The sequence below is a fragment of the Coregonus lavaretus genome (assembly GCF_964263955.1).
Source record: "Coregonus lavaretus genome assembly, chromosome: 32".
Lineage (NCBI taxonomy): Eukaryota > Metazoa > Chordata > Actinopteri > Salmoniformes > Salmonidae > Coregonus > Coregonus lavaretus.
In genome coordinates, this window is record NC_140019.1 from 21,488,662 (window position 1) to 21,506,818 (window position 18,157).

General features: G+C 41.6%; 1 protein-coding gene across 1 annotated transcript; it reads right to left on the reverse strand.

Annotated features, from left to right (window-relative positions):
• Positions 1 to 12,300: 12,300 nt before the first annotated feature.
• On the reverse strand, positions 12,301 to 17,598 carry spata4 (spermatogenesis associated 4; the record flags this gene model as incomplete). Its single annotated transcript, XM_084150177.1, has 6 exons — positions 12,301 to 12,395; positions 12,502 to 12,615; positions 12,790 to 13,010; positions 13,982 to 14,100; positions 14,380 to 14,509; positions 17,498 to 17,598. The coding sequence occupies 6 exons, from the start codon at positions 17,596 to 17,598 to the stop codon at positions 12,301 to 12,303; spliced, it is 780 nt and encodes a 259-aa protein (XP_084006303.1).
• Between the last annotated feature and the right edge of the window lie 559 nt (positions 17,599 to 18,157).

Below are 18,157 nucleotides of genomic sequence, written 5' to 3' on the forward strand. Positions count from 1 at the left end.
GGCAAGTGCTGAAAACCTGGTCTCAACAGTGGCGAATACGGGGGGTGGTGAGGGAAAAAGGGTGGTCTCAGTATGCAGGAATAAGTATGTTTGCAGGAAGGGAGCTAGCAGGCGCAGGTGGTCAGAAAACAGAAAGCAGAGAGGTAATGGTAGAAACATCGGCTCAGCATTGAAAACATCCCTTTACCCTGAGACCAGGTGGAGGGGTGTTTCTTTAGAGGTGTCCAACACTCCCATACCCAGCCCACCCGCATAACCCCTATTTTTTCAGAGAGAATGGTTAAGCCTGTCAGCCCCCTTGGCTATGTTCTACTGCATTAAGTGAACCTTCTCCTTAACTGAAAAAAAATACTTTCAGAGATCCAAAACGGAATTCTCATAATCATATTCATCATCCAGGTTCAATTTGATTATCACAAGGAGTTGTCATGGGACCCTTATCATATATACTGAACAAAAATATAAACGCAACATGCAACAATTTCAACAATTTTACTGAGTTACAGTTCATATAAGGAAATCAGTCAATTGAAATAAATTCATTAGGCCCTAATCTATGGATTTCACATGACTGGGCAGGGGCGCAACCATGGGTGAGAATGGGAGGGCACAGGCCCACCCACTTGGGAGCCAGGACATATCGTGGACATAAGTCAGGATGCCTTGTAAGGATCTGACGGCGAGCGAGTAAACTGCCTCTTCCATCAATCCTATTAGCCAACAAACAATCATTTGAATATAAATTGGACAACCTAAGATCAAGGTTATCCTACCAACAAGACATTAAAAACTGTAATATCTTATGTTTCACTGAGTCGTGGCTGAACGGCGACATGGACAACATACAGCTGGCGGGATATACGCTACATCAGCAGGATAGAACGGCTGACTCCGGTAAGACAAGGGGTGGCGGTCTGTGTATATTTGTAAACAACAGCTGGTGCATAAAATCTAATACTAAGGAAGTCTCAAGGTTTTGCTCGCCTGAGGTCGTGTATCTCATGATAAGCTGTAGACCACACTATTTAACAAGAGAGTTTTCGTCTATATTTTTCGTAGCTGTCTACTTACCACCACAAACCGATGCTGGCACTAAGATTGCACTCAATGAGCTGTATAAGGCCATAAGCAAACAGGAAAATGCTCATCCAGAGGCAGCGCTCCTAGTGGCCGGGAACTTTAATGCAGGGAAACTTAAATCTGCTCTACCTAATTTCTACCAGCATGTTAAATGTGCAACCAGAGGAAAATAACTCTAGACCACCTTTACTCCACACACAGAGACACGTATAAAGCTCTCCCTCGCCCTCCATTTGGCAAATCTGACCATAACTTTTTCCTCCTGATTCCTGCTTATAAGCAAAAACTAAAGTAGGAAGCACTAGTGACTCGGTTAATAAGGAAGTGGTCAGATGAGGAAGATGCCGTAGGTACATACCCCTACCAGAAGCCATGGATTACAGGCAACAATCCACACTGAGCTAAAGGGTAGAGCTGCCGCTTTCAAGGAGCAGGACTCTAACCAAGACGCTTATAAGAAATCCCGCTATACCCTCAAACGAACCATCAAACAGGCAAAGAGTCAATACAGGACTAAGATTGAATCGTACTACACCGGCTCCGACGCTCGTCGGATGTGGCAGGGCTTGCAAACTATTCAAAACTACAAAGGGAAGCACAGCCGCGAGCTGCCCAGTGACACAAGTCTACCAGATGAGCTAAATCACTCCTATGATCGCTTCGAGGCAAGCAACACTGAAGCACGCATGAGACCATCAGCTGTTCCGGATGACTATGTGATCATGCTCTCCGTAGCCGATGTGAGTAAGACTTTTAAGCAGTTCAACATTCACAAGGCCGCAGGGCCAGACGGATTACCAGGACGTGTACTCCGAGCATGCGCTGACCAACTAGCAAGTGTCTTCACCAACATTCATCAACATGTCCCTGACTGAGTCTGTAATACCAACATGTTTCAAGCAGACCACCATAGTCCCTGTTCCCAAGAACACTAAGATAACCTGCCTAAATGACTACCGACCCGTAGCACTCATGTCTGTAGCCATGAAGTGTTTTGAAAGGCTGGTCATGGCTCACATCAACACCATTATCCCAGGAACCCTAGACCCACTCTAATTTGCATACCGCCCCAACAGATCCAGAGATGATGCAATCTCTATTGCACTCCACACTGCCCTTTCCCACCTGGACAAGAAGAACACCTATGTGAGAATGCTATTAATTGACTACAGCTCAGCGTTCAACACCATAGTGCCCTCAAACCTCATCACTAAGCTAAGGACCCTGGGACTAAACACCTCCCTCTGTAACTGGATCCTGGACTTCCTGTCAGGCCGCCCCCAGGTGGTAAGGGTAGGTAACAATACATCTGCCACGCTGATCCTCAACACGGTGGCCCCTCAGGGATGCATGCTCAGTCCCCTCCTGTACTCCCTGTTCACCCATGACTGCATGAATGCATGGCCAGGCACGACTCGAACACCATCATTAAGTTTGCCGACGACACAACAGTGGTTGGCCTGATCACTGACAACGATGACATAGCCTATAGGGAGGAGGTCAGAGACCTGGCCGTGTTGTGCCAGGATAACAACCTCTGCCTCGACGTGATCAAGACAAATTAGGTTATTGTGGACTACAGGAAAAAAAGAGGCCTGAGCACGGGGCTGTAGTGGAACAGGTTGAGAGCTTCAAGTTCCTTGGTGTCCACATCACCAACAAACTATCATTGTCCAAACACACCAAGACAGTGAAGAGGGCACGACAAAGCCTTTTACCCCTCAGGAGACTGAAAATATTTGGCATGGGTCCACAGATCCTCAAAAAGTTATACAGCTGCACCATCGTTGCATCACTGTCTGTTATGGCAACTGCTCGGCCTCCGACTGCAAGGCACTACAGAGGGTAGTGCGTACGGCCCAGTACGCAGGTAGCTTAGTGGTTAAGAGCGTTGTACCAGTAACCGAAAGGTCGCTGGTTCTAATCCCCGAGCCAACTAGGTGAAAAATCTGTCGATGTGCCCTTGAGCAAGGCACTTAACCCTAATTGCTCCTGTAAGTCGCTCTGGATAAGAGCGTCTGCTAAATGACCAGTTTATTTTTATTTATCACTGGGGCCAAGATTCCTGCCATCCAGGACCTCTATACCAGGCGGTGTCAGAGGAAGACCCTAAAAATTGTCAAAGACTCCAGCCACCCTAGTCATAGACTGTTCTCTCTGCTACCACACGGCAAGCAGTACCGGAGCGCCAAGTCTAGGTTCAAAAGGCTTCTAAACAGCTTCTGACCCCAAGCCATAAGACTCCTGAACAGCTAATCATGGCTACCCAGACTATTTACATTGTCCCCCCCAACCCCCTCTTTAACGCTGCTGCTACTTTGTTTATTATCTATGCATAGTCACTTTAACTCTACCCACATGTACATATTACCTCAATTACCTCGACTAACTGGTGCCCCCACACATTGACTCTGTTCCGGTAACCCCTGTATATAGCCTCGCTACTGTTGTTTTATTTTACTGCTGCTCTTTAATTATTTTTTACTTCTCAATTTTTTACTTAACACTTTTTTATTTTCTTAAAAAATGCATTGTTGGTTAAGGGCTTGTAAGTAAGCATTTCACTGTAAGGTCTACACCTGTTGTATTCGGCGCATGTGGCAAATAAAATTTGATTTGATTTGATTCTTGATATGCCACACCTGTCAGTTGGATGGATTATCTTGGCAAAAGAGAAATGCTCACTAACAGGGATGTAAACAAATGTGTGCACAAAACGTGAGAGAAATAAGCTTTTTGTGCATATGCAAAATTCCTGGGATCTTTTATTTCAGCTCATGAAACATGGGACCAATTATTTCTGATCTTGAATTCAAACAATAGCCCAGGCCAATAAAGCGACACACAGATTGCACAATATTATGAGGAAATACAGACAGATTAGTCAGCAGTAGGAATTTGCTCTCCAAACTGTACATTTTCAGGTGATTGTATTTTGAAATTTGCAAAATGGAAAATGACAACCGCAACCAACCATAAAAATATAATCCACAGATGGTAGTTCCCATTCAAATCAGGACTGGCAGTCATTGGTAGTGTACCCATGAGCTTAAGTTTAACAGTTGAATTGCCAGGGTAAGAGGTTCCAAAACTCTTCTATGGATTATACGTCTATGGCCACAACACAACAAGCTGTTCTGTATTTGGCTCGCATGCTTCCCAAATTGCGGCCTTCCCGACTGTATGCATACCGGTAACTGCCAAAAGAAAGGAAGCACTTGAGTAAATGAGGGATACAACATATATGTTATGGTGTGGAGTGCATTTTTATGGCATGGTTTAAGTCCACTTGTAGAATCCATTCCAAGGCGCATTGAAGCTGTTCTGGCAGTTCGTGGTGGCCAACACCCTATTAAGACACTTTATGTTGGCGTTTCCATTATTTTGACGTAGTACGCATTGCTGTTGCAAAGTAAAATGACAGTGTGTCTGAAGTGATCATCAAGGAATCGCTTGCCAAGCATTAATTATGCTAATTATTTTGTGACATCACATTACATCATAGGCGGAACTAGAAGTCTGTGCTGAAGATGATTCTTATCACTAGGGTGATAACAGATATATTACCACAGAGAGTCTCACCTGATACCAGTTTACTTCATTGCATGCATTTGAACTGAGAATTGTAGCCCAGTGTTTCTCAACCTCTGGCCCTATTCCCACTACGAGAGATGAAGGAGAGTCTGAGGAGCGGAGTGGCGAAATAGATTTTTACTTTTCAATTCACATTACATCCTTGCCTTACCTTTCGTTGTGGGCGGCAACGTGACATTCTTCGTCCGCAGCTCAAATTGACCGTAAATATCACAGTAGCCACTAGCCAGTAAACACAAACTATTTAACAATCCAAGCAACTTTTCTTCTAAAACATATTACACTATTGAATAATGCAACAATCCACAAGCATGTGCAGACAATTAAACCCACTGGGCACACACAGGTTGAATCAACGTTGTTTCCATGTCATTTCAATTAAATGATGTTGAACCAATGTGGAATAGACATTGTATTGACGTCGGTGCCCAGTGGGAAGGGTTAATTTTCCCGTCCATACAAATTAACTTAGCTGACAATACACCGCTAACTCCTGCCAGCTAGCTAGCTAGCTAACTAACAACATGCTTCATTATCAAAGTAACATTAGTATGTAAATAAGTAACGTTTACCCCTCCCATACGAATATGAAAGTACAGTAACGTTATCATACAGTGTAATTGATATTAAAACATAGGCTACACAGCTAGGTAACGTTAGCTAGCTAGCTAAACAAAATAATTTCTGCATCCTCACATAAACATGCTGCCTGTAGCTGAATGCTGATGTTTAGCTGAACCATAGCTAAGAGTTTTTAGGCTTACACTAGCAAAGAAAATCAAACACTAACCACGTTTCCATCCACAGTTTTTATGCGAATAAAGTCATACCATATTTAAAAAATCACGATAGTTGTGATGGAAACAGGACGTTTCGGTACAATTTTATAAATGCCGACAGATCATTTGTTCATTCAAAATGGTGGGATCTTTTTGTGTCTGTAAAATTAATTATGTGAGAAATGGCAGTGGAATGCCTTTATGCGCAAATATTGACATAATAACCATGATATCGAAGTAAACTTGGAGTCACGAGATGATATGGTGCGTGTTACTCCCACTACGGCTCGGAAAACCATGCAGTTTATTAGGCTACAGATTAAATAAATTATGATGAACTTCACAGGGTGGTGAAAGAGCACGGTGATCTTTATGCTCCTTTACAATAAATATCAAAGGTCTTATTCTGGTGACATCATGATAGATGCTTTACTGCCGTTTGACAAATAAACACATTCTCGCTCTTATCCATAATCATCTCATCACGTAGACTAGCCTAACCGCACTGTATCTGTGAGCTGTTGGCTAGAGCACAAGTGACAAGACCAGAGTAGGCAAATTTGCTATTTAAGGCAACAGTTTTTGTGACAAAACTATTAGTAGAGTTGAAAATGCAATGGAAACACATTGAACTTTAGATTTTTATTCGGTACATGAAAACTTAAGCGAAAAAGTACATTTCGTGTGCACTATGTCATCACTCACTGACTTTTATCCGCAACAAGTATGTTTGATGGAAACACACCACTGGTGAGAACATTTGCATATTTTCTTTATGCATATTTTAGAATATTCACATGAAAATCTGTCACCAATTGGATGAAAACCTAGCTATTGTTGAGATGTAAAGCTCTGGCGACAACAGGCTGTTACTACAACTTCACGTAAAAACTCAATAAAACAAGTCTAAAAAATAAGGACAATGTCTGTACATTTCAGCTATTTCAAAAACATTGCTATTACAATTTTTACTGTAAGAGTGTTGGCTCAACAAGATATTTCTGTTTACACTGCCCTGCTTAGAGGGGGGCAAATGTTCTAGAGCTGCACCATTGAGAGCATCCTGACCGGTTGCATCACCGCCTGGTATGGCAACTGCTCGGCATCCGACCGTAAGGCGCTACAGAGGGTAGTGCGTACGGCCCAGTACATTACTGGGGCCAAGCTTCCTGCCATCTAGGACCTATATACTAGGCGGTATCAGAGGAAGGCCCCAAAAATGGTCAAAGACTCCAGTCACCCAAGTCATAGACTGTACTCTCTGCTACCGCACGGCAAGCGGTACCGGAGCGCCAAGTCTAGGTCCAAAAGGCTCCTTAACAGCTTCTACCCCCAAGCCATAAGACTGCTGAACAATTAATGAAATGGCCAACCGGATTATTTGCATTGCTGCTACCCGCTGTTTACTATCTATGCATAGTCACTTTACCCCTACCTACATGTACAAATTACCTCGACTAACCTGTACCCCCGCATATTGACTCGGTACCGGTATCCCCTGTATATAGCCTCGTTATTGTTATTTGATTGTGTTATAAAAATATATATTTAGTTTATTTAGTAAATATTTTCTTAACTCTATTTTCTTAAAACTGCATTGTTGGTTAAGGGCTTGTAAGTAAGCATTTCACGGTAAGGTCTACACCGGTTGTATTCGGTGCATGTGATTTGATGTCGGCGAGCATGGTGCGCTACCTCCACAGGAAGCGGTATAGATGTGACAAGTTTGCATGTTTACATTGCAGTATATGTGTATGAGTGAAATTCAAACCATTGGTCAACCATTGGGAAAGTTTAGATTTAGATAATCCAAGATTGATATCGTTGTTCACATTTCTGATCAAATGTAAAAGAAAGATAATTGCAAGCTAATATGTTGACAAAATAAAATATAGATAATTGAAAATTGCAGTATCTCTGTATACAATTTTGGTTATATTCGACTCATATTTATTCCCAGTATGGGTTAACCTCCTAACTATATGCAGTACAGTGTGATGAGAGGGTAGGTCTGCTCCGCTCTTCTCACAATAATATACTATATTTAACTTTTATAGAATAAAAAGGGCTCAATTTAAGGCCTGACGTTACAGGGTAGCTTAGGGGCCCTGTCAGAGGACGTTGTTTTACATGGAGTTATCTAAGGTTAGACAGAGTGGCAACAATGGTAGAGTCATGGGAGGCTGTCACTAAATGTCACAAGATAGCTGTATTTCACAGTTTGTCTCCCAAATGTCACCATATTCCCTTTATAGTGCACTACTTTTGACCAGGGCCTCTGTAGTGCACTGCATGGGGAATAGGGTACCATTTGGGACAAAGCCTACACATCCCACGCAATTGGTAATTGCATTTTTATTTATAAGTGTTAGGCTTTTGGTAGCCATTGTGCTTTACAGACATATTGGAATAAATTAAATGAATTAAATGATTATTTGATTTTTTACTGTTTAAATGTGTATCTCAGGGATAAGGGAAAACATTTGAGTCAGCCTTGAGTATGTACAGTAAAGTGATTATTACCAAACTGAATAAAACATGTGATTAAGCAAGGGTGGTTCATTGCCTGCATATACAGTACCAGTCAAAAGTTTGGACACACCTACTCATTCAAGGTTCTTTCTTTCTTTTTACTATTTTTTACATTGTAGAATAATAGTGAAGACATCAACACTATGAAACAACAACATCAAAACTATGAAATAACACATATGGTACATATTGAACCTCCCCGAGTGGCGCAGTGGTCTAAGGCACTGCATCGCAGTGCTAGCTGTGCCACTAGAGATCCTGGTGTGAATCCAGGCTCTGTCGTAGCCGGCCGCGACCGGTAGACCCCATGGGGCGGTGCATAATTGGCCCAGTGTCGTCCAGGGTAGGGGAGGGAATGGCCGGCAGGGATGTAGCTCAGTTGGTAGAGCATGGCGTTTGCAACGCCAGGGTTGTGGGCTCGATTCCCACGGGGGGGCAGTATGAAAAATACAAAATTTGTAAAAAAATTATGTATGCACTCATAATGTAAGTCGCTCTGGATAAGCGCGTCTGCTAAATGACAAAAAAAAATGTAGTAACCAAAAAAGTGTTAAACAAGTCAAAATATATTTTATATTTGAGATTCTTCAAATAGCCACCCTTTGCCTTGATGACAGCTTTGCACACTCTTGGCATTCTCTCAACCAGCTTCACCTGGAATGCAAGTATTTCATAGTTTTGATGTCTTCACTATTATTCTACAATGTAAATAAAGAAAATTCATGAATGAGTAGGTGTTCTAAAACTTTTGACTGGTACTGTACATAGAACACTATATTATATTTAATTTCTGCTATAAAGGATGCAGTGCTAAACACACACACACAAAGCGCCCCACCCTTGGCCTGAATACCATCACCTCACACACACAGGCCTGTCGTGGCTGCTTTGTTAACAAGGGAGGGTGGTTTGCTGTTGGGGGTTGGGGACTTTTCTGGGGGAATCCTTAGCTCGCAAGGCCCCACAATACTCCCTGGCTAGTCATGTTCCTGGGCTGACCCCCTCCCCCTTATCCACCATCCCTCCTGTTTAGCACTGTCGGTACCGATGGAGGGAGAGAGGGAGAAAAAACTGCAGATGGCGAAACGCTCTGTGAGGGCATCTAGGCAGTCACTGCGAAGCCCTGTATGAAATGATGTGGAAGTGTGTGTGTGTAAATGTTTATTTGTGTGTGCCAGTATGTGTGTGAATGTGTTTGTGTGAATGTGTTTGTGTATGAGCGCATGTGTAAGTGCGTGCAAAATTATATGCCAGTGTTTTTTGTTAATAATAATTTATAAACAAAAGCCAAACAAACTCACAGTAAGCTTATTACTGTTTCCTGGTTATTCTCCAGTCTGTGCTCGTATGTACTCACAAGTTGCCATAGCAACCAGCCCCAGCTATTGTTCAATAGGAAAGACTAACAAATGGAATAAATAAAAACAGCACCTCTGTAACATCAGCCTCTCCCTCTATTCATCGTCGCGCACAAAACGTGATGGTTTATTGAAAACCACAATGTTCATGTTGAAAATCGCTATATTTAATAACCATTAACCCCTAAGACGCTGTGAAATATATTATTCTCAAATCACTGTCCTACTAATTTCAGAATTCATAATTTTCAATATTTCACATTATTTGTACAGTGGCATTTTTTTCTCTCTATTGAAATCTACTGTATTATTTGCCCAACTTGAAAACCCAGCAATTCCAATACAAATCACTGGGCAACCGAACAAGCCAAGAGAGTGTTGTTCAGTGTGAAGTGCTAATGTTTGTTCACGCCCAGTCGAGGTGAGAGAAATCAACAGAATCTGAAAGATTCAGGTCAAATTTTACAGCACACCAGTGAAGAGGTAAATACTTGACTAGGGCTTCCGTTCACTTTGACAACCATGGCAACAAGATGGGGGTCCTTTGAATCAAGCCCTGGGGAGTGAATTTATGTTTCCTTTTAGGGAAAGACACTTACAAAACCGCTGTGGAGAGTTAGATAGATATCTAGTGTGACTCATTTTTGCTGCAAATCAACTGACGTGCAGCTAACACTTAATAAATGCTGCTAGTAGTTTGCGTCTGATTTGTCAATAGACATCATCTGTAGGCGAAAGGGTAAAAGACCACATGCACATCTTATGGCTTTGAGCAGATGCTGGATATTGCATAGCCTCAATGTTCATCAGCAAAAAATAAAGATTTGCCAGTACATTATAGCATTTGACCCTTAGGTTTGTCTGAAACACTGTTGCAAATAAACACACTAAGCTATGTACAGTTAATGCATGAAATCAGGAAATCTATAAATTTTACTAGAGAAAATGGTAACATACTGTATATAACAGTATGCAGTCACTCCCTTTTCCCACATTATCTCCAGGAGATATCTAGCCAGATAGATATGTGTCAAGCCTGAGGGACCAGACTACCAGAGCATTGTCCTATCTGCTAAACCACAGGCTTCTCAGACCACATTGAGGACTGGGCACACAGCCAGAAACACTTATCAGGCTGTCATCTTTTTACACTCAGTTTACAGCTCTATTATAAATTGAGCATCAAGGGCGCAGGCTGCGGAGAGATTTAGGACCAACAGAGCAGCCCATTGGGAGGTAGAATTTGCCTTCAGGGTAACCTGACTACTCTGAATCCAGGTGAAGAGCAGTAGCAACAAGCTCTCTTTCTTTGAACACCGCTGAGGATTATAAAAAAGGTGTTTGTCACAAAATACTCCTGAATTTTGCAGGATGACTCGTAAAGACTCTTGAAAACAAACAGCATATAAGTGGTTATGAGGGTAAGTCTTTATTTGAAACTATGTACATAATGCTGTCATACAATGAAAACCATCATTATGCAATAGAAACCGTTATGCTGATGAAATGCCAGCAGTAAGCAGGCATATTAGCTGACCTAACAAAGGTTTGAAATACAATTTCTAACAAGTGTATAGTCAGTTGATATACTGTACGCAGACACCAGACCAGACAGTTGAAAGATCAGATCAGCTTCTGATCTCTTCCAATCAGTTGTGTAAAGAAAATATCTTCCTGATAATTGGCTGCATGGTTATGTTGCAGGCCAAGGCCTGTGTGTTTGGGGTCCTTTATCTAAATGCTGCTTTCATTCTATTATAAAGGTTACATTACTGTGTCTTATCACAGGTGCAGGGCAAATAGGAAATTATCTGCACATCATTGTAAAGTTCCCCGAGGTGGAATTTTATGAGCTGTACAAACAAAGAACACAATGTCTGGACCTTACGGTTTTCATCAGGTGTATGACACACAATATCTAAATGCTGGTGAAATAAGACATTAGGGTTCTTTCATCACACAACAGCTATTGCATTTCTCATCCTTCATTAGCTGAAACTGGATGGAGCCGGTGTAATACGGAAGAGGTGGTAATTAGCCATGTTTGATACCTGAAGACTTGTGTTAGCTCCCAAAGGAACCTAGGGTTTAGCTCAGCTGGCTAAGACAGTTTTGTGACCCGCAGACGACCCGGGTTCAAACCCAGTCAGTCACAACAAACCAGTCATTATGAACGTGGTGTTGAGATGGATGTACCAGGCGTATTACCGAACACATACTGTAGCAAGGACTCTACATGAAATGAGGGAATTTGCAGACAGAAGAGATGAGCAGACAACGTAATGTCCTATTCACATTGTGTTAGTCACTGCTGTGAAGGTAATAACTGGAATGTTAACAGATCGTTTGTGAAAAGCACAGATTTATAATACAGAATGCATTTATCAAAACGACTGTTTCTCGTGATTTGATTTTCAACCTGCCTAGCCCATGATTATAAACCAGACACAGCACCGCCACCTACTGGTAACCCACTGACATTGTAATTTTAGAGCAACTACTAATGGTTGAAGTACTGTAACTGTAATGGACTAGTGAATAACTAGTAAAACAACACCGCTAAGGTAATACCTTGCATGATAGTTATTGAGAACTGCTGTACTTGTATTATTTCATAGAGGTATAGAGGTACTTTTATTAGAGGAATAGAGGTACTTTTATTAGAGGAATGGAGGTATAGAGGTACTTTTATTAGAGGAATATAGGTACTTTTATTAGAGGAATAGAGGTATAGAGGTACTTTTATTAGAGGAATAGAGGTATAGAGGTACTTTTATTAGAGGAATAGAGGTACTTTTATTAGAGGAATAGAGGTATAGAGGTACTTTTATTAGAGGAATAGAGGTATAGAGGTACTTTTATTAGAGGAATAGAGGTATAGAGGTACTTTTATTAGAGGAATCGTATCAGAGGCATCTCTCACAGATACACACCAAATGGCTGCAACTCCTGGCCTTTCAATTTGCAATCAGCGAGCGTCTGTCCGTCTGACGCACCTCAATCTCCTTGAAATGGACACTGGCTTTACTCCTGATGGATGGTTCACATGACTCTATAGAAGGGAGGAAAAAGGGAAAGTGAGGAAAAATGAAAGAGAGACTAGTGTAGACCTTAATGTAAATATGGTGGTGGTGAAAAAAACTATGTGAATGACTTACTTGCGGTTCCACTTTGTACTGAGGCGTTGCTATCGGAGCTGTCATCTCCGTGGTGAGAAGATGGGGGCAGTCTCACGGCCAGTTCTCCCAGGGTGGGCTTAACGTTGAAGCGCTCTGCTAGAGAGAAATGCAGTTTTCTTATCTCAATTCAATGACATTATTTTGATTTGACTAACAAAAGCATTGAATCACAATCACATGATAGTCCTGTCGAACCCTAACCCTAATGTTACCAGCCTCATGGTCTGTCCAAGAACCCCACTCTATCCCGATTGTTGGTGCACTCACTGGGGTTTTGGGCTCTCTCGGTCGCCCTCTGCTCCAGGTGCATGTGGATGATGGCCTGCACCTTCCTCTGGTTGGTGGAGATGTTGGGCTCGGCTATGACCTCGGTCAGCCGCAGGTTGTTCTTGATGGCCTTGGAGGCCGTGGCCCGAGCCAGCATGGGCAGTTGGTCCTGGTAGTCCCTGTCTGTGAAGTCAATCTCCCTGCCCTGATTCCCTTTGATCCTGGACAGTTATATATCAGTTATATCAGTTACAGCGCCCTCCGTAATTATTGGGACAGTGAAACATGTCTTCTTCTTTTGGCTCTATACTCCAAAATGTTGGATTTGAAATCAAACAATGTCTATTAGGTTAAATGCAGACTGTCAGCTTTAATTTGAGGGTATTTCCATTCATATTGGGTGAAACATTTAGAAATAACAGCACTTTTTGTACATAGTCCCCTCCATTTTAGGGGAGTATTGTGTATTAAAGTAGTAAAAAGTTAAGTATTTGTTCCCTTTTTCATAGCACGCAAGGTACTTCATTCATTACATCAAGCTTGTGACTCTACAAACTTGTTGGATGCATTTGCTGTTTGTTTTGGTTGTTTTTCAGATTATTTCGTGCCTAATAGAAATTAATGGTAAATAATGTATTGTGTCATTTTGGAGTGACTTTTATTGTAAATAAGAATAGAATATGTTTCTAAAGACTTCTACATTAATGTGGATGATACCATGATTATGGATAATCCTGAATGAATCATGAATAATGATGATTGAGAAAGTTACAGACGCACAAATATCATACCTCCAATAATTGTTTGGGGGGGTATGATATTTGTGCGTCTATAGCTTTCTCACTCATAGGGTACTGTACAGTATATCAGTTATATTTAGACAATGGAAAAATATGAGGAACTGGATCCGGAAAGCAGTAAAAGAAAGCCTGGTTAAACCAGACTGACCACAATGCTCACTAGTGAAACTATTGTAAGTGCAGCAGACAGTCTAGTTTCACAACGCTAAGAAAGAGAATCCCTTGATGATCAGTTAGCGTCTATGAATTATATTTATTTTAGCCAGGATAGTCGGCTCAGTAACAATTGGAAAACAGACAACCCATTGTCTCCCTCTCTTAACAAAGCCTATTGTAATCCTTATGTATTGATGAAGAGAGGACTTGAATTGGTTGAGCATGCTATGTCTCACCTCCTTTTAGTTAAGATGGTGTAAATCTCTTGCACTAGGAGCTCCGCTGCTCCTGGTTTGCAGTGGATGGTCCCGTCCAGAACTTCCTTTAGCAGATGGATGTTCTGTTTCGCTAGAAACTGAGAAGAGAGTAGAAATTTATTTTCCTTTATTCAACATGACAAACAAAAGAAAAAACAGATGTCTGGACTATAGCAAGACAGCCTTCTCACAGCAAAAACATTGATGACTTTGCAAGTGGACATAGGATTATACCCACCAGTTTATTTGTACTCATACACCTACTATTTTGTTACTGTCTGTTAGTATGGGTTCCAGTCTGTTTAGCTAAGGAGTGTAATGTGATAGATGAACAGAGACGACAACCAGGCTACCTGGCCATACCCTCCAACTCTTACCCTCTCTATTTGTGCCCAGTTGCCCTGTTTGGTTGGAAGTGATGTCCCATTGTTGTAGGAGTGCATGGGGAAGTCTTCATGATAATACCAGGAAAACATCTCTGCCACAAGGTAGCCATTGGAGAAATCCCTGGTGAAGGGAAAATGTGATTCCATAACATAGGGGAGAGTGGGATAAGTTGAGCCAATTTTTATATTCATTACAGTGCATTCCGGAAGTATTCAGACCCCTTCCTTTTTTCCCACTTTGTTACGTTACAGCCTTATTCTAAAATGGATTAAATTAATGTTTTTCCTCATCAATCTACACACAATACCCCATAATGACAAAGCGAAAACTGGTTTTTAGAAACAGAAATACCACATAAGTATTCAGACCCTTTGCTATGAGACTAGAAATTGAGCTCAAGTGTATCCTGTTTGCATTGATCATCCTTGAGATGTTTCTACAACTTGATTGGAGTCCACCTGTGGCAAATTCAATTGATTGGACATGATTCGGAAAGGTACACAACTGTCTATATAAGGTCCCACAGTTGTAAGTTCATGTCAGAGCAAAAAACAAGCCATGAGGTCGGAGGAATTGTCCGTAGAGCCGAGGCACAGATCTGGGGAAGGGTACATTGAAGGTCCCCAAGAACACAGTGGCCTCCATCATTCTTAAATGGAAGACGTTTGGAACCACCAAGACTCTTCCTAGAGCTGGCCGCCCGGCCAAACTGCGCAATCGGGGGAGAAGGGCCTTGGTCAGGGAGGTGACCAAGAACCCGATGGTTCCTCTGACAGAGCTCCTTAGTTCCTCTATGGAGATGGGAGAAACTTACAGAAGGACAACCATCTCCGCAGCACTCCACCAATCAGGCCTTTATGGTAGAGTGGCCAGACGGAAGCCACTCCTCAGTAAAAGGCACATGACAGCCCGCTTGGAGTTTGCCAAAAGGCACCTAAAGGACTCTCAGACCATGAGAAACAAGATTCTCTGTGCTGATGAAACCAACATTGAACTCTTTGGCCTGAATGCCAAGCGTCACCTCTGGAGGAAACCTGGCACCATCCCTACGGTGAAGCATGGCGGTGGCAGCATCATGCAGTGAGGATGTTTTTCAGCGGCAGGACTGGGAGACTAGTCAGGATCGAGGGAAAGATGAACGGAGCAAAGTACAGAGAGATCCTTGATGAAAACCTGCTCAGGACCTCAGACGGGGGTGAAAGTTCACCTTCCAACAGGACAACAACCCTAAGCACACAGCCAAGACAACGCAGTAGTGGTCTCTTAATGTCTTTGAGTGGCCCAGCCAGAGCTCGGACTGGAACCCGATCGAACATCTCTGGAGAGACCTGAAAATAGCTGTGCAGCGACACTCCCCATCCAACCTGAGAGCTTGAGAGGATCTGCAGAGAAGAATCAGAGAAACTCCCCAAATACAGGTGTGCCAAGCTTGTAGCGTCATACCCAAGAAGACTCAAGGCTGTTATCGCTGCCAAAGGTGCTTCAACAAAGTACTGAGTAAAGGGTCTGAATACTCATGTAAATGTGATATTTCCTGTTTTTTTGTGTCAAAGAATGTTCCTCCCTCACATGCCCCTGAGCCTGTGTAGGAATGTGACTGAAGGAGTGGGATGGGTTTTAATGTATATTTTTGTATTTTGTATGATGTCGGTTTTTCTACAACTGATATTTTTTCTATCATTTACCACCCGTACAGTAGGTTGTGGCATGTACCTCTAATGCTTGTTTGTGGACCGCCATCATACCATAGAGGAAGAAGAAGAAGAAATCATATGGCGGGAATCCGGATGTTTTGGTTTTGTAAACATTCAGTACGCACAGCTTCTCGTTTTGGGTTTTTATCAAATAGTTTGCAAGAATAACTTTAGATACCAAGGTAAAATGGTTGAAGGTCCAGGATGCACACTGAATGGAGAAAAGATCCGCTTGAGGGTCCAAAGAGGACAGAAAGTGAAAGAATTCAGGGGAAGCTTGACGACAAACACACAAGTATGTTGCTAACGTTCGCTAGCTAGTTAGTTACCTCTGTTGTTTTAGCTAGCTAACGTTAGGAAATTGTAACAAACTTAATTTTTTGCAGAGGAATGCCACCAATACGATCTCCTTCCAGATCTTAATGGGCTGTCAATACACAGGAGCTGAGACCCATGGATGTCAGGGCCAAAGAGTTCTGAGGTAGCTAGCAGTTATTTTGTGGGTGAATAAACTGTTTTTGCTTTGTCATCATGGGGTATTGTGTGTAGATTGATGAGGAAAATGACATTAAGCTGTAAGATAACAAAATGTGGAAAGAATTCAAGGGGTCTGAATACTTTCCGAATGTTTTCAATGGAAATAATCAGAATTAATGTAAACATTACAGTTTTGAAAACATTGCTTGCCCAAAAAAAGTGGTCTCTTGGCACAACTTACGGGGTATGGGGTATGTTGAGTCGCCGGACAGGGTAAGTTAAGCTGCCTACACATTTCTTTACTGAATGGAATATTACAACTACCTTTTTAAAACCATGTCTATTTTTATTTCCCAAACACAATTCAACAAAAATAACAATCGCGTTTTTGTCTTTTGATCATTTAAAGCATCTTTTAACACAGGCTTTTTAAATAATTTTTTTACCTCATGCCTTGCTTTATGCCTGGGAAGAAAACACTTCAATTTGTTCAACTTTCCATTTGGCTCAATTTACCCCATAGCCATTGGCTCAACTTACCGCAATGAAAAAAAGACTATAGCCCACACAGCTACAAGGATGCACGTTCATGCTAGGTTTAGTAAGTCATATTAAAGCTTATAGAGACCCCAATAGAACAATCTTAAAATGATCTACTTTTGGTTTAGATACAAGCATCATGAAGCCTCTAACCCAATAAATTAATTTGACTTGGTGAAAATCCTTCCTTTTTATTTATTTTTTTACCTAACTTGCTTACCACTTTTTCCATGTGATTTCTTCCTTCACAGACTCCATGAAAATCTTCCTAAATATTTGGTCAAATTATACATTTTGTGTATGGTTTCCAACTTACCCTACTGTCCCCTATAGACAAACTCTCAAGTTATATTTCACTGAGAAATACTTTGCAATTTGCAAATAAATGTACACTCACCTGCGCATATTCTTTGGAGAAAATGACAAATCCAGGCTTTGAAGCCACTTCAGAACTTCTCGTGGCAGTCCTGTCTTTTTGGGAGGCTGTGCGTAAGCCATTGTTAGCTAGCCAATCAGCTGTATGTAACGTTAATTCAGCTGGCGTCTATGAACCAGCCACACACGCTTACAAAATTACACGAAAAGATAACTTACTGTTGGTCTTACTTTTCCGATTCAGTATTTAGCTAAAGTTGTTGCTATATAATACTGGGTCTTATAGAAAATGGTGCTAAACATACCATCTAAGCTAACCAACTTACTAGCCCATATGGCACATTTGACATGTTTATAAACAGTTCCATAGCAACGGCCCTACTTCTTCTTTCTCCCGGGAAGGTACAATGTTGCCACCCAATGGAAATAGAAAATGTTGCCGCACGCTGATGCGAGCTGCTTGCCCTTTAAAGACTTGCAAAAACGTTGAATTCTAAACGTTTTAATAAAATAATATCAAGCAACTCAGACAATAAGATCACACATAATAAAACACATCAAGCAAGCAAGTTTATATCTATATATATATATATTTTTGAGGATATGAATGCAGGAGTGAAGTATTCTTAATGATAATGGTAAGATTTTGGTGATTTTCAAGTTTTGCAGATGAACAGGTAAA